We start from the raw sequence: 22,176 nt of genomic DNA, 5'->3' as shown, positions 1-22,176 counted from the left end.
GTTTTTTTACGCTGAGATTTTTGGGTATGTTCTCATAATAAAATATAGTGACTTGGATTATAGGAATCAGATGTTTCTTTCAGTGGTCTCCTTGGACGCAAGTTTAATTCGAGCAAAGCTGTTTCTCTTTTATATTTTTCGTTTCGCGGACTATTATGTTGTCTTCTCCGGACTACCGGTTGGGAACCACTGCCCTAATGTCATCGGATTTAAAGATGGCGGCGATAAAAGTCTAGACCAGACCCATCGCCCACGGGCCCCGTAAGACCGTAATGGCGCACTTCCTCTCCCGGAAATGCGTCATGGAGTTGGGTCTCGCGTTAATTTTCTTTTTGTACGCACGATATTATACGTATCATATCATGTTGTTGTTGATTGTAGGACATTAACCCAGATTAATACATAGGTATTAACTCATTGAAAACAGATTATTACGAATTAATTACACATGTAATAAATTCGATTATTATACCTTCTAAAGTAGTAGGTTCTTCTTTAACACAAATTATTAAATCTGTTTCCTATTTCTGATTCGAAATAAAAAAGAATTAAATTACAAGCATTTGAAATCAAAATAACAGTAGCGAATTGCCTAAATAAAATCGCACGCGTATTATTCGGTATTATCGGTTTGCGCTTGCCACAATTTCGTTGTTAAATGTTTGTAACACTGCGGAGTACCGAATTTAAGGAAAATTATTACATAAACAAACTTGTTCTTATATAATTTATCTTCTTTCTTATCTCAGTTCAATTAATCTGTTGTACAATTCGATATAGTGAGAGTTTCTGGAAATGGTTCAATGTTAATCACAGTTTATTTTTGCAAATCGGCCACTCCTATTCCCTATCTCTATACGAGTATCAGAAAGTCACCTCATTTTAATTTAATAATCGTCTTTAGATAAACAAAGTTATATTTGTCTTTTGAATACTGTTACTGACGACAAGAGGAGAAATAGAAAGAAAAATACTTGAGACATTGTCAGTCGATACTTCGATAGTTGTTTGTATTTTGTATTTTCGATAGTTTGTCTTGAGTTCGATTCCCTCAAAGGCATTAGATAAAATAGATACTTGGTTTGGAATTGTGTTTGGTATATGGTAATAATAGAATTATACCAATTATGAGTATTTCTGCCTAAACCTTTAACGGATAAAATGCTCGAGATGAAGATTTAGCCAAAAGACTATCAACGTGCTATTTCACCTACAAAATGAGCTCGCAGTCTCACCGGCGCCGGTGTTCCTACCGGCAGTATTTAGTGGCACATTTTCTCGTATAATTGCGCGAGGAGCTTCCTTAAACATCTACCCACCGCCACGAATATCACAGTTCATAAGGAAATATACAGTTGTAAGTTTCAAAAAGTCTTAAATTTAAATAAAAGAGCGTAAAATTAATCGGGTTCGAGATCGGCATGTCGGAGTCATCCTTTAATTTAGTCCTCTGTATAACTGAGTTGACAAAAAAGTTTGTATTTAAGTAGCAACGGAGCACTCAGTTGACCTCCCCTCCCTCCCTCGTTTGTGACACATGATTCATTGCTCGCGGTGCAGTGAGGGAGCGGAATATTTTTTTAATTTTTCATCTTTTGACTCGCATGCTTAATATTAATTACATGGTCTTTGTTGCTAGTTTATGCATGTGCATGCTTTTCTTTTTGAAGCCAGGATGTTAGTGGGTCGATTTATTTGGACCGTCATAGTAGGTAGATTAACAATTTTAATTCTACCCATCGGTTCTAGCATAGTCAAGTATGTAGCAATAAATACAGCCCACAAAGTCGTATAAATGAAAACAATCACATAAACTGCGGAATGTTAATTATAAAAGTAACAATAAGAAGACTTGATTGTTATACAGGCGCCCTTTATCTAGCTTAGCTTAATCGAGCCTGGTTCCACACAATTTATTTACATACGATCAATGATGTCATCAATTTAGACATATTTCCTTCATTATTTTGTTTTTAAAGCGATAGCTTGAATGCTGTGAATCATCGCAACACGTATAAAGTATTATTATTGTACCCGTGGCACCGCGAGTGCCGCGAGAGTGCCGCCACTCCGGCCACGCCACCCCCGGCTCGCACGCCCGCACACAACTTGTGCCTGCTCGCCTCAGTCGCGTTTTGACGTCGCTGTACAGTGCACGGACCGTCGCCTTGCTTTCTCCACATCAAAAAACACTTGGTAAGTTACACTTTTATTTTAACCGGTTCTTTACTAAATCGTTGAAGAATTTTATTCTTTTTTTATTCCAATAAAAAAAATATGAGCAACGATTCAAGTTTGCGTAGTTTTACATGATTATCGAACGGTTGCGGAGTCCCTCCCTCGGGAACCGGCGATCGGCTGTACAGGAGGTGGTGTAGCGGCATCGCGTACTCATTGATCAGGAATTCCTTTTGAACAGTTTGTGCCATTACGATGAATCGAATTGGAAATTAAATCATGTTTTCTGGTTATCGAAATCTTTGTTTGACACTTGGAATGGGAGCGGTTGTATGACTTCATTCTTTTTATCGCGCGCTGCTATTCTGTTTATAAAGCAAACGTCGCGCATTTTTTATTGTTCGGTTACAGTTTGTACTCGAATCCGTAACGAGTAATTTGTCTTTGACGCGCTCCTGTATGAATTTGATTGTTGTTTTGCCGGTGTATGCGGTGATAAATATAACTTGTTGGTTTTCCTTCCTACCTACACTGTAACAATGCTCCATAACCATGTTTTAACAATGCCTGATACCTCTGGTATGTTTTAGAGCCATATTTATAGATAGTAAATTGATTTATTTTCCTTCTTTGTTTATAATAGCCAGTATAACGACACGATATTATGGAAAATAATGTTGACAAATCAGGGGAATGGTGTCAGGCTCATTAAAATTACAAAGAGACACATTCAGAGGGTTGTATGGAAGTACGAGGGCGTTACAACAAAGACTCATGTTTAGAGTTACGATAAAATCGTAAAATTGGTATTTGTTGACCAAACAACCGGCTTTTCTACCGGGAAGTTAATCGCAAAGAAGTTTTCGTGAAACATTTTTTGAAACCGAAAAAAAAAAGCTAGAGAAACAACAGAATTCACCGTTCCGTTATGGTTCGTTTAACATCATGCGATATTATGTTAATAAATACAATTAACCCGTCTCGCTAACTAAATCGTGTGTCGTGTCGTTCAACTTGAGACTCGAAAATATGGTCGAGAGTTCACAGATGAAGAGGTTGGTCATCGTAAAGGCATCCTTGTTTTATGAAAAAAGCGTAGGTACCTAACTAAGTACTTGAGCACTCGATACAATCTACAATTGTCATGTAACTGTCTATAAGCCTGACACAGTGAAGGCTCACAGTTTATGGAGGCCCTTAGGCTTAACAGAAGCCATTGACGAGTGTTAATGAACTCAAGTTTTGTATCAGCCGGCCGCTAAATATAGAAATCTGACTAATGCACAACACATGCTTGACACAACCAATAACCGACCGTTGATGTTTTGAATAATAAATCGGTTACTGATATTCAATTTTGAAGCTTTAAAGTTGTTCACAAATTAGTTATTTAGTCTTTGTAAGTACATAGCTTAGACAGCTACTGGATTGAAGAGAACCATCCTCAAAGCCCCTTAGCTTTTTCCTAGCTGGCATTTTTTTTGTCAAGATAAAAATGTTTATGCCGCCTAATGGGACATGTTATCGAGTTGGTAAAAAATGCACGGTAGTCATAAACCACGATTGATAATTACAAAAGAGTTAACCGGTTCGCGTGAACGGTGGGACTTTCGCCGCTTTCACGCATCATGGAGTATCGAACGATAATCATTGACGAAATCTATAATTAGTACACACGCTAATACATACTCGTCATTGTTTTGTCATCATGTATAGGAAGTCACACCAACACCTCTATCTGTAGAACCAGTTTTATATTTGATTGATTTATTGTTTGTCCATCACCATTAGTACCTTTTGAAGCAGGTACACATGTGTTCAATTCTTCTGTAAAACACACAAGAATTACTTGTAATTTTTTCCCTGTTATTGTTTCAATTCAAATTAAAATGTTTTTCTACCGTAAAATGTGATTCATTGGTTGATTGTCGGTCAATTCGGTCCTGTTGGTTGTGCTCGAAACATTTCCTTGTCGTGTATGTATTGTATGTATGTCTGTCTGTATGTATAACGCAGCTCAATACCTCCAATGTACATGTACATGGTTGCAAGTGCGTTGGTTCGTAATGAAATCTGTCCAGACAGGACACTGCCTCATGTGCGAAAGAGAGGGGAATGCACAGACGCTATGTGCTAGAAAGGGAGGAAATAACTTCCCGAATACGCGAATCGATTGCCCGGAGCCCAAACGACGCGTCGCACCCCTAATGCCTAACTGTTAGTTAGGGTTGTCTGCGAGGGGTTTAATCGAGTTAGTACTCAATTCTGTTGGGAGGAAGATGGGATAAACACTCGTGTAGATTGTTATTACCTTTGTTGTCAGCCGTGTCGTGTTTAAGTATTAATAAAGTTATCTCATAAATGTAACGAGGTAACGTTTGTGCGGTTGCCAAATTGAGGTGCGAGAAAATTAGAGGATTCCTTCTGAATTAATGCAACCACGTGGTCTAGAAAATTCGAGTTAAAGACTCGTTTTTGCTTAAATATAACTTTGTTTTACATAGGCTTTATTACGGTCCAAAGCTTTATAAAGGAAACCTAAAAACGGAAGTGCCTACCGGCCAAAATTTGGCGAGGGTGGCAACCTTCCTGTCCCCCAGCGACGCATATATTATGAAGCCCTAGGTACCCTGTGTTGGTTTATAGATCAATAAACGGCGAGGGGAACCACATCGGAACGTGCTGCGACTGCCCACCCAAGTTATAATAAAAAAGATACGCAATTTTACCCGAGGAAAGAAGTCTGAAACTCGGAATAATTTATTCCTTACCATTTTCCGTTTATTACTCCCGAAATTGAACAAAGAAATTGTTAGTTTGCTTAGTTTTTTTGTTAGCTAATTAATTACGTTTAGCGAGAGGTGATTCTAAATTAATCTGGTGCATACCGAAAGATTAAGATCAAGTAAAAAATGTGGCGCACAGACATTACGCCGTGGCTTGGCTTCCTCACCCATCCGTGAGATGCTTACACTTGAAAATCTCTTAATTGCCAATGCTGGACCGCTGGCTTGACGCTCCATAAAATTTGAGACGTATCTCTGATATATACGCTCTAGCTTAGACGAGGTCAATGACACCGGCGCGGTAATTCACACCTTATTTGAATTTTAGACCATTTTATTATTACTAATTAGTCAACTTAATTGCGATGACTTTGTGAATTTATTCCAGACGAATTTATTATTCATGCATCAGCTTACTTTAGATAAATCTAGAGCATTATTATATTATGCTAATTTATACAAATAAATATGCGCGTTTGCTGAAAATAGCGTTATTTTTATTTTACCAACTTTTATATTCTGCAATAAAAACATTAGCTTGATTTAGTATTCAGATCTAACTGCACTTATATTGGCATAGACGAATATATACGTTGCCCTTGGCATATTAAGTCGAGGGGACGTCGGCGTGCGCCCTTGCCCTACGCGAGGGTGACAAACTGCACCGTAAATATCCAGCCTGCTATTATAACGACAGTTTACACACCAAAAAAGTATTAGTAATCCTTTAACGTTCTGCAGACATCTTAATGGCCTATGAAAATAATCATAATTTAATGTTTTGGTTATTTATGCTGACAGTTTTATGGAAGTAAGATACCTTACTTATAAATTAGATTAAAGATATTCTTATTTATTCTAAACTATTCCTATTTCTTAATAATAAATTAATACGGTTACAATAATCTATACAATTCGCTGTCTGAAACTTTATTTATAAACACAAATCACAATAGTTCCCCACGTTGAAAGCTTTGCCATTCAATCAATTTATGCCAATTAATCTAATCTTTTGAAATATACGAACACTAATTGGGTTTTCAAGCTTTTCTAATAACGACTGAAAGTTGCGTACCACGGCGGGGGGAGTAATTGACATGAAGAGAGCTTTGCAGTTTTAATTAATGACTTCGTCAAAGAAAATGGAAAGCCGAGGTTATATTGGATACTTAGCGTTTACAAGTGCAGTGAAACGGACAGATTTTATGTCGACGGAGTAGAGATCGGCATGACAGATGACATTTCAATTTCAAGATGGCCTCTCGTTAATCAGACGTTGATTTCAAAAAGTTTAAATTGTCACTAGCATTCTCCAAGTACTTCAGTTTATTTGTCAACTATTCAGAAAAGATAGTGTCCTTGAAAATAAGCCGTTATTTGTCTAATCTAATAGAAACCATCTGCACGTTTGTTTTCTTTACTGACGAGGGGAAAGCTAAAAATAGATCTAGCTTAATATACATAAAGATCATAATAAAACGTGCCATCAGAGCTATCTTATTAAGAACAACTTTCTCGGCACACATTCTTGTTAAAGCTGACCTTTTACAAAAATAATCCTTGATGGAAACATTTGGGACAAAAGCTAAATATATCGGATAACATTCAGGCACGGCGCTGTAGTCTGTAGTGTACCTGTACGTAGGTAATTTAGTAACATTCATGGCTGCGGAGACCTGCGTAACTTGTAGTGTCGTAGTACTACAGGACTGGTTCCACTATAATCTGTTAGCAACGTGGAATACCTTGGCATACACGCGTAGCGTACAATGAAAGTAGCGACTGTAAAGATCCAGTGTGACGGTGAGTCACGACTCGTCCAACAATGCAGGCCGGACAATGCGGCATCGATTGTTTCACTCTACTACGCTGAGGAAATGTTCGTAATTCAATTACATAACCGGAGAACTTCGTTCAAGACTCGCATGCCTAGGCTGCCATAGATTCTTACATGATAAAGGCAAATTTTTGATCAGAAAAGACGTTCCAATCATTTCATAGGTACTGGGCTACTTTGGATAAAGTAAAAGAAATCTTACCTACTGTAAGTAAATATAGGTACCTAGATATTTTAAAATAAATATTAATGAGGAACACTTCAACAAACCGTAACTAACACTGAACTCCAGTCTAGCACTAGTTAAACAACATGATTCGACGAAATCTAGGAACCTCACTTAGGTGATCTTGCTCAGAACATTATTAATCTGAGCGTACCCTAGATAGCTGCACAATTTATTGAATCTTGAACTGAACGGGACCTAAGATTGATGTGCTAAGTGACGAAGCAATATCTCTGTTAACCAGTTATTTTATCCCGTTTAAAGATTTACTCAAGCAGTCCGCGCCATCTTATTGATTACAACATATCCGATACGTTCCTTCGGCTGTCCTGTCAATGCCTTAGCCGGCTAGATTGTAGTGATGGATCACTTCACTTCTATCCCTCTGCATTCTGCTTGGCAATATTTCAAATAGTTCTTACGTTTCCATGGAATTCTATTCAATCTGGGAGTCGTATTGATTATAATTTTTAAAGCTATTTCCTATGTTACCTTAAATGGATTTTGCACTGGAATTAATTCGTTCTAAGCCTAAACATTTCAAGTACGGTACTTATTTCAAAACAAAACAAAATATCATAGCAGACGTTGTTACGGGATTCAAATAATCAATTAGGTCTATGTATCTATCTGCTTTCGAATTTCCTCCAATCTATTTTGAAACCTTATCTAATACCTAGCTGATGGACAATAAAACAAATAAGTATTGATTAGTATTACTTGTTTAATCGGACAACTACCCAGATTATAAACTTTATCACGAGACCCAGAAAAATATGAATAATCTTCAATGATTTTAGAATAATTATTTCTGATAAGTATATGACCAGGCAGTAATTAATAAAACAAAATGTATAAACAAATAATACGGCGCACCTGGATGCGTGAATCATACGGAACTAATTACATAAATTGACGTGAATCATACAAAAGTTATATAGAGGTAAAAGTTAAAGAATTCATTCCATTGCTATGAGTGAGCGAGGGTCGTGAAGGGCTACTATGACACATAGCATTATAAAACAGAGGTTGACTTTAAAAGTGGGATAGTAGAGATGAGTAGAAACTTAACTAGCTTAATGATTCAAAATTCTGTAAAGGTTTAAAGTGGGACCTTACTCGGACTTGGCAAAGCTGGACAGAAAACTAGGTACACATCATACGTATCTATGGTATGACAAATTTTTATCCAAATTCATTCAGCAGTTTTCGAGCAAAAGCAACAACCATTCAGCCTGTACGGTTCATTAGGCACAACAGCGGAATACAAATAGCATTTCAGACATGGCAACACTTTATTGATCCAAATTCTCAGGCAGACACCGCAGCTGTCTGGCTGGACGATAGCGCCAGATTGTTTTCCAGTTGCCTTTTACTTGTTTTGATGCACTGACGTTATTTCGAGCACCAAACTGTGTTGGCGGTGATAAATTCGGATGATTATTGCGAATACATATTTGCGAATTTATTTTTACTTCTTTGTAAACTCAATATTGAAGAAATTGGACGATACTTCTCTGACTTTCTAGTCAGTAATGAGTGTTTTCTTTTATGGGTAATTAAAAGTTTTGCAAATTTCGTATTTAGGCAGTTACTAACGTTACCGTTATTTATGTTAGATGTCTTTTATTGCAAAAAATAATTTCAACAGTTAGTTTCAAGCCAAAGAAACATTTTAGGCGCCTAACTCTGTAGGCAATTTGTTCCAGACGTATTTTAGGAATCAGAATAAGCATTTAGGTCAAAGACCTGTGAGACGGAGATCTCGGAATTCTTAATAATCTTTAGTACCGTGAAATCGTTGGGTTTTGCTTATCCAGTAATATTAATAAGAATAAGTAAAATATTATTGTTATTTACCAAGATTAATTAAAACTATAACATCGATGAAGAACAAATTCCTATCAATACAATGCTTATTATTTACCTATGTAGTGTTTTCCTGTTAGGACGTTCAATATTTTTCCAGGTAATATACTTGATATTGCGTGTATAAAGTATTCGTTACTCATGCAAAACAATTTGATAGATATCGAGAGCAATATAATTATATGAACACTGTGCTTATGAAAAGGTATTGCCTTATGCTTATGGCCTATGGAGTGGTTTTATATCCTCAAAAACATCTCCACTGTGTGTCTGCTGTAAACTCAAAAACTGCTGAATGGATTTTCATTAGTGCATAGATCGGAGATGATTCTTGTAGAATTTCTTGAAAAATTACCTACCTACATAACAAATCTGCTGACGGAAAATTAGTTACTAAATGGGTGTACTATGTAGGTGTTTATATACGTTAACGAGCATATGGTTGTGTTAGGTATTTTCCGCTTGAAATTCCACGCATCCCGTCAGAAATCACACCACGAAGCCGGACAGATAAAATGGCGAATCCTACCCTCTACGGTTGATTACCTCTCCCTTTGAACACTTAACCCTTTATAGGGGACTCCGTAAATGGCACAGGTACATCAATTTGTTGTTTTACGGCCATGTTTCGCCGTAAAATGTTTAGTTTGTACCGTCCTAAACAGATTTGCATCAACAGTGCCAACTGACGCAAAGCTTCAAGGAGATTTCTAGGGTAGACACGAAATTTGGTTTGTGTGATTGATGCCTACCTACGCTTGGTTTTTGTGAGTGAAATTACGGTAGATTCTGTTTCGTTTTTGATGTTTCCTATGTAAAAAGTTTCAAAGTTTTCCTTATTCAAGATTTGTAGCTCTAACTCTGTCTGTATTTCTTCATGATTTGGCATTTTCATATCTGACTGCCCATCTCTTTTGAATATTTCGTCAGAACAATCACAATCTTCAATTAGCAGTACAAGCTCACATAAATTAATAAACAACGTTGTTTATTTGTTACCCTTTGTGTAATTATCGGAACTGCATTAATCATATTGATAAACTATCGAAATAGAAGCACGTCTTTGGCACCGACGGTTCTGGAACTGATAACCGAATATTGACATTTATAAGGATTGCCGCGATAAAGGATATGCCGCCGTGGTAACAGATAATGTAATATGCCGTTGCAAACATGTACTCAGGTGTATTGATCAAGTGCTCGACCGGTTTCGATATTATTCCAGGAATTGTGAGGAGTGTATCTAGTATCTATATAATACCTAGTTATCAGGCGGTCTGCACTTAGATTGCCAAGTCTGATTCGGTTATAGTAAACAGTAACGTACCTAATACCAAAACTTCATTTTTTTTTCTACTGATATCTGTCTGTTCTTTTCAGAGGTCCATACTGTTATTTTTAATAATCAACAGCATCATAATCTCTGTAGATTTCACAATCCATTTACACCAACATCAGAACGTAATTCAATCAGGAAATAGGTTGATCAAGTGATCCAGTAGTGTCACCTCGTTCACCGCCCACCTAAGTCACCTGCTGCTAATAATTTACAACGATGCATTAAATCTTTCACGAGACAACTCATAAATCTCATAAACACTTCATCTAGAGCTGACATTTGTCGCACCTAGCCAACACCTAGGTTTCTATAAAGTATAAACTAGTTAGCTTGAATTACTTCGTGTTTGATCAAAGCAAAGATCACATTTTAAAATGTCAGTATCTGGAGAAACCACATCTACTGAACATTGAATTAAAAAAGAGACAAGCAATGGATGGCTGGAAGCTAGCGGCTGACATACGCCAGACTGAAATACGAAACCAAAACATATTTGCAGAGACACGAGTAAATAAAGACACCAGGCTGCTTATGCGCACGGAACTGGGAACACAGAACTGTTAATGAATTCTATTCGGAAAGAAAACGTGGATAGTAGGATGGGTGAGAAGAACACGACAATAGGAACTGAACGGTTCTTTGGTACAGAACCCTCGCCGTAACTAAGCATAGAGTAGGTTCGACCTGATTCCCATATAGTGGAAAGTGACGAGAGCACCATGTATGGAGTCCTAGCCTCAAGGTTAGCGGCTATGCGCTGCAGATGTCACGACTCTTGGATCGTGTGCACCTAAGTCGTATTAATAGCGGCAAGGTCGTGGCTTCGCATTCATGGCATATCTTGATTCTAGATAATCCCTTATTTGACAATACTGTTCATTGATTGCTTTGAACATTGCATCGAGTGTTAGTTGAATTGCGTCTTGCTTATATTCTTACGATGTAGTTTTCAAAGTCCTAGATGATCTGTCTTCAAATGCTTTATTAGTTTGCTCTCTCGCCTACGCTTGTCCTCAAATAGAACAACTAAGTCCGTAGATTCCTCTGGACTCAATATAAGTCTTCACACTCCTTATAAATGTCGTAGTAAATACGTGTTTTATGCAATTTTAATCATGCATGAAGAATTTTGTGGAATTATTGCCAAATCTTTTGACCATTTTGACTTTAGATCTGAGGATTTATTTTTGTAGTTTCAGTTGCCAAAGCAGTCTTTTACCCGCATGTTAGTAGGTACTTACTGTCACTGACGCATGTTAATTATACGTAATTAACATTCTCAATTGGAAGACATTACTAATTAGTCAAGCATCCATTATTTCCTGTCCAAGTAAAAGGGAAACGACACTCGGTGCAGTTTCCATCCGAGAAAGATTAACTTGTAACACGTTAAAGGCTTCCTCGTGCAACAATTTTCTTGTATTTCCTTATATCCAATAACATGTGGTTCCTATTAGAATTACCTAAGTAAGACGTTTCCCCGGAAGCGGTTTCTTCATTCAACCATCGCATTTAAAGATAATGTTAATTGTCGGGTGAAATAATCATAAGCTACCCGTCTTTAATAACAGGCTGATGGTTTGAGATGTAACACCGCGATTGCAAATATCAGTAGCAGTTGTAAATAAGCAAAAACGGTACGTGTCGAGGCCAGCGATCTGCTTACGGTGAAATTTTAATAACTTTAAACTTTCTACGGAGTCGGCCCCGCAGACGTGCATCGCATGAGTCACGCGGTTCACTGTACGCTCCCCCACCGAAATACGGCAGACACTGCCATTAAGCCGGTATTGATTCCCCCAAATGTTGCCGAATACTTCGCTGTTACTTAATCGATTCTTAGTTTTGCATAAAAATGAGTGCATGAGAATTCATCATCAACAGCAACAATTAAAATCATTCGTTTCGAAATGGGGGACGCCAGTGTTACATAAAATTAAATGAGTTTACAAGCAATAAAGCTCGCTGCCATGAGAAACAGATCTCTAAAGCAACAATGCTATCTTATTAACACATCTTATTTTTTAGATTACGGGTGATTAACAAAAAAACATTTCGGCTGACATTATGAAAACTTCGACCATATGGTGCGCACGCATGCGTTGTATTTTTATGGCGTCGAGAATTACGAGTTGTTTTACGTACCCGTTCTGCTTGTTCTATACCTTATAAGGTTTTGGAAAGGCGCCATGACACGCCACGGACCGTTAAGCTGAGTTAATCTAAAGTTACAATAGAACTCTTGATTTTATTTCGAAGAGACGAGCCTGGCTCACAGATGGTCAGACACATTAGACTGTGTGTGACAGCCATTGTTAGCACCAGGGTATGGTGATATCTTTAAGGCCCATTGTTTTTTTCTGTGTCGATGTCGCGATGTTGTCAGGCACGGCCATGACTCACATCCTTTCTCGACGCAAGAAAGAAATGTAAGTATTTCTAAATGAATAAGGTGCTTGAGTAGCATGAATCAATTATGACGCATCCTACGGGCTACACTAACGTACTTTATTATCACCGTTGGGCATAAAATCGTAATGTGGCGTGACTGCGATGACCTCACCGCATAGATTTCGGCTATAAGTGTGAGTAAGATTTGGCGAAATATATTATCCGTCGACTTTAATAAATAAATGACTAAATCCATGCCAATATTTAGGAATTTTCTGGAAATGTATGAAATCAGGCGGTGAACTGACGATGTAGCCTCGGCGTTATTGGCAAATAAAGACTCAAAAAAAGGTAAAAATCGCATTTTCTAGAATCTGGTATTCTTAAACGAGTAGTTTCTTCGAGTTTAATTAGAAGCAACATGCTCTGATTAGCGGAGCAAGCGCCGTGCGGTACGGGCCGCGGCCGAGTAACGAGATACGTGCGGGACGTATTTATGTTAACTAACACCTCACCGCAAACCAATACGCTGCTACTTATCTACCTCGGTACACATCTCATTAGGTACCTCAAGATTGGGTACTTCAACTATAAAGATTGGTAGGGCTACTAGTGGATACTCGTAATGTTTCTCAACTTCTGAAGTTCCCAATTAAATCAACCTTTCCGAATTGATCTTGAGTTTCTTCAGATCCCTTCCGAACTCAAAGGTCCTTCAGACCCTCGGTACTTACCTAATGAAAGGGTTCTATTTTGTGGTCAGTTTAATCACGACACAACATTTACCAGTACGTACCTATATTAGGAGATCTGAAGCCAAATAAACCCGTGTTTAATAGTCTATATCTGAACAGTGAACAGTGTTTTACTTAGTAAATTGCTCGTAAAGTCTAGATTAAGTAATTTAAAAGCCAATACAGATTCTGTTAGACTGGATACAAGTACTTACGTTCCATTTGGTGGTTTAATTTGTGATTATGCGCCTTTTTTGCAATGTTTACATGTTACATAGATATTCGTTTATCTTGTGTACATAAATACATTACGTAGATAAACAAGTTATCCACAAAACAGGATATTATGTGTATGGGAATTATCCATTGTAAACTTCCTACAATACTAGACTGTTTCGGTGCATCGGATGCCCCAGCTACCAGTTATCGGTTGCAAAACCTTGAAAAACCTGACTGCCATGGATAAACAAGGACTGCCCTATTGAGGCCAATTGATAAATACCCCGCTATAATTTATTGTTCGATAAACTTTAATTTACATTTATTTAAAGAGCGGACATTTTCACTTTGTGTACATTTACAGAATGTTGTGTAACGCGGTTTTAATGAGTACGAGTAGTAAGGAGGACGGGCTGAATCTTGAAACTTTGTCGCAGTTTCCTATAAGTTTTACTCAGAAATATATTACTTTGTTTGGAAGTTTTGTTAGTGACGGGTCCTTATTTAGAAGTTCCCAGTGTTTGGGAACACACTAAGTTTATTTTGGAATACCTATGTGGATAAAGTTGTGTGCCAAATAGTCCCCTTCCAAATGTTCCAGTTGCCAAATCTAAATGCCAAACTTCTATGCACTTCCTAGTGGACGCTGAAGTCCGCGTTTGTTGCCAGAACTTACTTTTTCATCAATTTCTCGTCGTTAGACAAGCTCTTCCATTTTATTCACAGCTTCATAGGCCATTAGGTTTGTTAGGCACTAAAACGGCCATAAAGATCCGAACTCTCGTAAAATTGATCGCTTGTTTGTTTACATTCAAAATATGAAGTTCTTCCCACACAAACATGTGCTCCGAAATTTCGTAAAGAAAGTTTCGTGTAAATATCAATTTTGTTTGAACATCTTGCCTTGATGGCAGTTGTTTCTTTTCATCTGTAATATTGTTTGTCCCATCCTTCGCAAATATCCGTAACGTAATCTTCAAAGGATTTGTTTGGGGGACCTCGGAAAGCTTTCCGACGTTTTTTTCTGTATTTACGAAGTTATCTAATTTAAAGTTAGTTAACTTACTAAAGTCGTCTCAACAACTTTTGCAAGTAAAAAGTTCGTGCTTTCTCATCTCAAAGGGTTAAGTAAGGCTGATATAGTACCTACTACTCTATCTACGATATAAATATGGCCCTATTATGTATTCTAAAGAAGATCACAATGCTTAGTACCTATTGGAATGTCTGATAAGTCCACGCCCTAGCCGGCTACTGCCGCTGGCTGAATTGATTAATTGAGCCAAACAATGAGTAATCCTCAATGAGGAATTGTATTCTTAGCTATGAATATAGTTAATACCAACAGGGATCTTATTCCATACATGAAGCCCATGAAGGAAAAAATAAAGGGACTGTTCAACAGCGCCTTTTCAAGGTGCGTTTTATTTCGAAACTTTGACTTTGTGTATATTTTGCGAGTTGCAATTATGTTATCATGTCGCCGTGCACCAGCCCAACATGTTCCACGGGTTTCGTATTTATCAACACATGTAAAACCGGTATGTAGGTACGTGGCGCCCTTGTGACGAAATATTACTCACTTCATTCCACTGAATACTTTAATCGCTTAACAGACGAAGCAGTTACTAAAGTTACAAGCATCAAGCAATTTGATTTGAATTTCAATTGCTGTAATTACTGTTTTATAAATTGCTTAGCGTCATAAAGAAAGCTATTATAATTTTACAGCCTATCGCCCGCCAGGCAGGGGTATCACAAGGAAGCATCTTTGGTCCCATGCGTTTGGTTAATCAAAACAACGCAAGAAATTGTAGGGTTACGCATCACAGAGATTTATCATCGCCTCATTAAAATGTGTATTTGTTTGTCTGTCCATGAACTCAACACTTAAGAATTCGCTAAATGTTGTTAGAGGTTGAAAAATACGTAATGTGCAAATACAAGTGTTATAAAAATATGTATGCAGTAAGCAGATGCCTTTGTTTATTTGATAGCTACGAATAGGTCAAGCATTGAGGCTTCAACGCGACTCAGTGATACTTTGCAGCTACAATACTTACTATGCACAATAAACAATTAAATAATTCTCGGTCAATGACCCTCGCTGGCTAAACAAACAAGTAAAACTGGTCGCTATTGTGATGGCATTATGTCAATCAACCATATCAACACGAATTGTGCTAAACTATCGACAAACTGTTGTAGTCTGTTCTCTATTATGCAAATGACATTTCTGGAACATTCTATTGCAGGACGCGTTACGAGAATAGACTTTATCCTCGTTTTATTATTACTCGCGCGCTTATTATTAGGTTTGACGCTTTTGATTCATCATTACCTCATGTATAACACATGTATCTATGAACTATTATGGTTTTATACGCTTACATTAATTTGAAACTAACTTATTTTGTATTTGAGTAGACAAGCCACGCCATTTTTTGCAAAATTTTTGCGGGAGGTGTGTCATTGACGTATGCCGACGACCGAAGTATCACTATGATTCAATTAGCTATCTCTAAACTTAACATACTTCCGAAAAACCTTATTAATGTAGTAATCAAGCACCCTTATGCTATGACACGAACCCTGAACAAACATCCTTTTAGAAACAAAAGATTGTTTCCCTGTCCACAGGATGTATTCTGGTTTAGTATACACGCCGAGTTGTCGGCAACAATGACCCCGTGTTTTAATATGCGACGAGCGTTAGCTACGATTGCGGCCGTGGCTTGCTCATCATAGCATTGGGAATACAGACTGGCAGAAAAATACCGAGACCATTTTTATTTTTTTATATACTAAAGGGATGCTAAGGGCGGTCTTGTAATTGGATTTGAGAAATAAATTGGATCTGAACGCACATAATACGCGTTTGTGCTTACAGTAATTACAATGTTGTAATGTGAAGGATTCTGAATAGAATAGACTACAGAAGAATCCGTTTATTATGACTCCGCCTATATTGACCAACCGGTTATTATAACGTAATTGCATGACGAAGTTTGGTTTTCATATAAAATTCTTTATAAAAAAGTCGGATATAATGACTTCCCTTACAGTGACATGCCGCTTTATATGACCCATTTTTAATAAATTATGTCCGGTTATAATGACCGGCACGATTCTTTACCTTCAATAATGTTCGTTAATTCCCGACGACGTTCGGCACGTGCCTAGTTTTTGTTTTGAATCTCAGTGAGTAATTGAAAAGCAGACAAAAATTACAGATTACTCACAATAAAAAATACACTTGTATGTGTTATTATAATAATCTGCTGATTACGTGCAATTTTGATTTTGATTTAATATGGTCTTACACATATGCAAATATACTATGTTTCTGTATTAAAATACTTAATACATACATATTTACATAAAAAAGATTTTCATTTATACATAACGCTTTGTATGACGTCCGCTTATTATGACGTGTTTGTCAATTCCTTTCGATGTCATTATAAACGGACTCTACTGTACTTGATCCGATTTCAGAGAATTTCGAATTTTTACTTGATTTTTTCAGAGAAATGATTCCAAATTCTTCGTAGTAATGAGACAGTAACCTCATATAGTTTGTTTTCATCTTACATTACATGTGGGCGAAGGTATAAACAGTTAGCTTACCAACAATGGCTGTGGTACGCATATTATGCTTCGTAAACTGCCGTTAGTTCACTCTCCGGCCGACAAGCGATTTGTAATTGAAGAGGTCGCGGTAACCGTGGCGAAAGACAGTTAATCCACGGACTAATGATGATCAATGAGAAGGAAATAATTACATTTTGCTAGATCATGTACGCCATTCTGTATATCACCGTCTACTGATTCATTAATGAGAGGAAATGACTGAATGAATTTGTACAATACAAAATATTAAAATTCATTTAGAAAACGCATTAAGTTTCTGCACTATGGAACGTAAAGTTCGTTAACATTTAAACAGAACGCAGACTGTTGTTTGGAACAGTTCGAAACGTCTCGATAACTACTAATTTCTTGTAAACTACGTTTCTTATCGATTGTTCGTTGTTAGTAAGCAATGGGCGTCGGTCTAGCAGCGCCGCTAAGCCCGCTAATGCGATGTTTCATCGACAACCAATTTAGTCCGCCAGCGATACGTGAAAGCCGTACCATACACCCACATCCAATGTTACTTCTAACATTCTTTTACGTCGTTAAATGCGTTTCTTCTGACTCACTTTTAACGACATTGACTCGATACTTGAGCTAAATACAAACAAAGAAAATTGTAGAACCGCTGCATGCTTCAATTAACTTGAAAATTAGGCAACTTTACATACATATAAGATTCAAACACCTTTCTTGTGTGGGTGATATCATAAATACACTTTTGAATGAAAGGTCAATAGCCCTTTTGACAGACTTAAACTTTCTTTTGGATGTACCTAATGAGAAAATCTACGATTCTTCGCCCATAAAATGTTGAAATATTTATTAATAAGTAGGTACTTATCGTCTTTATCTAAATTCCATTTTCCCTTGATTTCAGATTTATAAAAAATGGCGTGCTCAGTAGATGCCCCCTCCCTCAAGGACCTGCCCAAGGTAGCCACCGACCTGAAGAGTCAGTTGGAAGGCTTCAACCAGAGCTGCCTGCGTGACGTAGACACCAATGAGAAGATCGTGCTGCCATCTGCCGAAGGTATGTTCAGGACATGATATAGTATAGACGGAGACATTGAGCAAAATAAAGATAACTTTTTAATATTTGATGAAGGTTTTGAGGGTCTGCTCTGGTGTACCTAATAGTACAAATATGGTGTGGTATGATAACTAATATTGACAATTTTAGAATTTGGACAAATAAACCATTGATGAGTACAGATTGAGGTCTTCAGATATTTAGGTACCTACCTACTTGAAGTTTCTAGACTAGTATGTCACCGGTCGATACACAGAAACACGCGCTTTGTGTGAGTTGTGTTGTGTGGGTGATAAAACAGGTACCTACCTATAACAATTGGAATAAATACTGAAAATCCTACACAATGACTTATCGCCATAGATTAAGTAGTAATCCGCCTTATCGAAAATCCATAACAAATCATTAAGAACACAAATCACGTGCTGAGCACACTTTAATTGAAAACATAAAATTCCGTGAGTACAAGTTATTTGTAACACACTTTCATTCACAACAGACGTAGCGCAAGAAAAGCAACACAACGCGCTACTTCAAGGCGTAGAACAATTTCAGCCATCCTCCCTCAGGAAAACGGAGACGGTGGAAAAAAATGTGCTTCCGAACGCACTAGGTATATCACTGGGTGGAATGCCGCGCCACTAATAAATAATAGCCAGCCGCAATACGCCTGTGAGACGTGGCTGCTTGTGCTCATCGCATTCCTTCTAATTTTAACTGGGGAACTAAACCAGGGGAAACTATGAAACTAATATGTATTTTACGACTCATTGCAGTGCAGTTATTGTTGTAATTCTAACTATCTTCAAACTTTTACTAAAATAATAACGCGCATGTTTTTAGACGTTGTGAGAGTGCGCCAAATTTTGAAATTCAAACATTCGAATGCTCTTCCTAACACAAATTGTCTATGGTTTACAGATGTTGCCACTGAAAAAACTCAAAAGTCCCTGTTCGATGGTATTGAAAAGTTCGATGCCACCAGGTTGAAGCACACAGAAACACAGGAAAAGAACCCTCTTCCTGACAAAGATGGTATGCTTTTATGATACTCTTTTATCTGCACCAGCACCACTACGCTAAGTTATGCATGTATATGTGCAATTTTTACTAAAAGATACAAAATATTTTGGTTATAACTTTTCTAATCTAATGCATTCCATAATGGAATTACATACTGGAAACTTTGGATAATCTTATGCGGTTTTAATGACTCAAGAAGTCAAGACTCATTAGCTTATCAATGTTTTTGTGACCGTTTACGGTATGACACGCTTTTTATTCCATTTAAGCACATGCGTATCGTGTCTGTGCCAATTAGCATGTAAATGTTGCCTCTAATTGAATGATTGTGTTACAAGTACGAGAGATTTCAATGCTTTTATTATTTACTCGTATTTATTATGTTTTGCCTTGCACGATTTGCTTTGCATCAGTTGTTGCCGCGGAGAAACAGCACCAGAATCTATTGGACGGCGTTGAACACTTCGACAAGAGCCAGATGAAGCATACCACGACAGAAGAAAAGAACCCATTACCGCCTATTGAAGGTTTATTTTTGCTGCTTTATAATTTTCTGCCTATTCAGTGTATATTTTTATTTACATTCTTGTGTGAACGCCCTGCTGCTTCATGCCTTTTATAACTTTATTTTTACGTAAACCAATATTAGAAACATCTTTATCATACGGATGAATTATTATCCTTTTGAGGTAATATCTGTTAAGATTATGGTTGGCGCGGTAGCTGGCCAACTGGCTACAACGCAACGAATGGCGGATTTGATTCCCGCAAAGAATAATTTGTTATTTTGGATCTAAAGTTGTTTGTTTGTACACACTTCCGACCCACAGTAGAGGGTCCAACATCTGTACCAGTTTCCGTCTTTAGTCTTACCACTTAAAATCATTAGTTTAAGTCGTGTCGACAAAATGTTTTACTTTATTTGTTATTTCCTTGGTCAACCAAAATAATTAAAATAGCGTCGCTATATTCTTTGTAGTATTACCCCCATCACACTGAAAACTTACCAAATTTTGACACTATTCTTCACTTTCTTTAAACAGACAACACTATTGGGGCGGTGGTTGGACAACTGGCTGCCGTGCAATGTGTAGCGGGTTCGATTCCCGTACGGAGAAACTCTTTGTGTGATCCACAAATTGTTATTTCAGGCCTGAGTCCCATGTGCATTTACAATTGTATATTTATAAATGTTCCCACGACGAAGAAAATAAAAAAAGGCATTGTAATAAATAATAATTCATCTATTTCATCCAATTTACGACAATGCACTTACATACATTTTCTCACTCACAGCTATCGAGGCGGAGAAGGAGAAGAACAAGTTCTTGAACGGCATCGAGAACTTCGACCCTACCAAGCTGAAGCACACCGAGACGTGCGAGAAGAACCCTCTCCCCACCAAGGACGTCATCGAGCAGGAGAAAACAGCCTGAACATCCTCATTAAATAACCACTCGCAACTATATCTCGCTAGTATCGCCCGTATTTTAAACTCGATATAAGTCATAGGCCCGTTTGCGCTGTCCGTTTAAACAAGTCTTTATTTTATCTAATGACAGGTTCGATTAGACTTAGAATGGACTTTGTAAACTGGTCCTTATCATTAGTTTATAGGAACCAAATTTTCTATGTCACTTTTTAACGGTATATGTATATTTAATAAGCGTATTTTACGAGCATTTTATAATTTAATTTATATTGAAAGGAGTATTATGTATGAATGTCTAGTACTGATTTATTTAAGTCGGGAACACACTGCACTCCAAGTACGACATTTATTGTTTAATTCAGTTCCATTATGTGCTTGTGTTCTCCCTTAGGTTGAATTATGCATCTGCGCGTGTACGATGCTCTGGTCAATAAATTAGGAGTGTAGTTACCAAATCTCATTTGGGTCTAAATTTTTTAAACATTATTTCTGCGTTGATATGGTATTTTTGCATTGTATTAACTTAGAAATATAGTAATAATAATATAATCATCGAATGTAGTACTGTAACAATATTACTTGCTCAACCATTTTATGGTGTAAGTGTTTGGTCTAAATACAAAAGAAAAGCAATAGTTTGTCTAAGCAATGATGTCAACAGTCATAATTTTTATATCATATACAATAATTAATCAAACATTTTTCCATTTTTATAATAATGCTGTCGATGCCAATAAACCATTTTTACCGGAATTTTGTATGTTTTACAGACGGTGCTTTTTATAAATATAGAATAAAAGTATACATTTGTTTTATTTTCCTATTCATGAATGCATAACATATACGGTAACTAAATTGAAGGGGAGTCCCTTAGTAATGGTTAAAATTCCATGCGTGTGTCCAGTGAACGAGCATAATGCTATATACTGAGCAATCTGACTACCAGCTAATCCTCGTAAAAGTCGTATCCTCTTATATAAACAGTTAAAAAAATATAAAAATAAAACACTAGTAGGTATATTATTAAGCTGGGAGTCAAACCCATGACTGATTGCAATCAATAAATATGAATAAGAATTAAGCAATCTTTAAATAAGCAATAGAAACAAATTCCGTTAAATGGCCGTCCATGACCATTCATCATACAACAACAAAAATTACCACGAAAAGTTAAAAAAAATAAAATTCCACACATTTTTTGCATGGATCTAGTAAAATAATAGACAATATAGATTTTTTCACCAGTCTTTGACATTTGATTATAAATAAAATGAAATACCGTACTAATTTTAGCTTTATTTATTAACGAATAAAACAATTCTATTAATTTCATAATTTGATTAAGATATTTTTAATAATATTTTATATTTTTGTATTTTCTATTCACATAATTATGTGGTCTATGGTTTTTATAGCGCGTTTCATAGTACGTATCGGAACATTATCTAGCATTCACAGACAAAAAATGAAACA

At 36.9% G+C, this 22,176-nt stretch overlaps 1 protein-coding gene across 3 annotated transcripts; it reads left to right on the top strand.

Moving 5' to 3' along the window:
- Positions 1 to 1,984: 1,984 nt before the first annotated feature.
- On the top strand, positions 1,985 to 21,505 carry LOC118276119 (thymosin beta). 3 transcript variants are annotated; one of them, XM_035594296.2, is made up of 6 exons: positions 2,028 to 2,196; positions 18,096 to 18,248; positions 18,748 to 18,861; positions 19,170 to 19,283; positions 19,685 to 19,798; positions 20,568 to 21,505. In XM_035594296.2, the coding sequence occupies exons 2-6, from the start codon at positions 18,107 to 18,109 to the stop codon at positions 20,705 to 20,707; spliced, it is 624 nt and encodes a 207-aa protein (XP_035450189.1). In that variant the 5' UTR covers positions 2,028 to 2,196; positions 18,096 to 18,106; the 3' UTR covers positions 20,708 to 21,505. The 3 variants fall into 3 exon arrangements, with proteins under 3 accessions (XP_035450190.1, XP_035450189.1, XP_035450191.1); XM_035594297.2 differs by lacking the exon at positions 18,748 to 18,861 and having other exon boundaries at positions 1,985 to 2,196; XM_035594298.2 differs by lacking the exon at positions 19,685 to 19,798.
- The last annotated feature ends 671 nt before the right edge of the window (positions 21,506 to 22,176 follow it).

This window comes from Spodoptera frugiperda, chromosome 31 (assembly GCF_023101765.2).
Source record: "Spodoptera frugiperda isolate SF20-4 chromosome 31, AGI-APGP_CSIRO_Sfru_2.0, whole genome shotgun sequence".
NCBI lineage: Eukaryota > Metazoa > Arthropoda > Insecta > Lepidoptera > Noctuidae > Spodoptera > Spodoptera frugiperda.
Note: the sequence above shows the minus strand (reverse complement) of the source record. Positions and strands in the feature narration are given on the sequence as shown.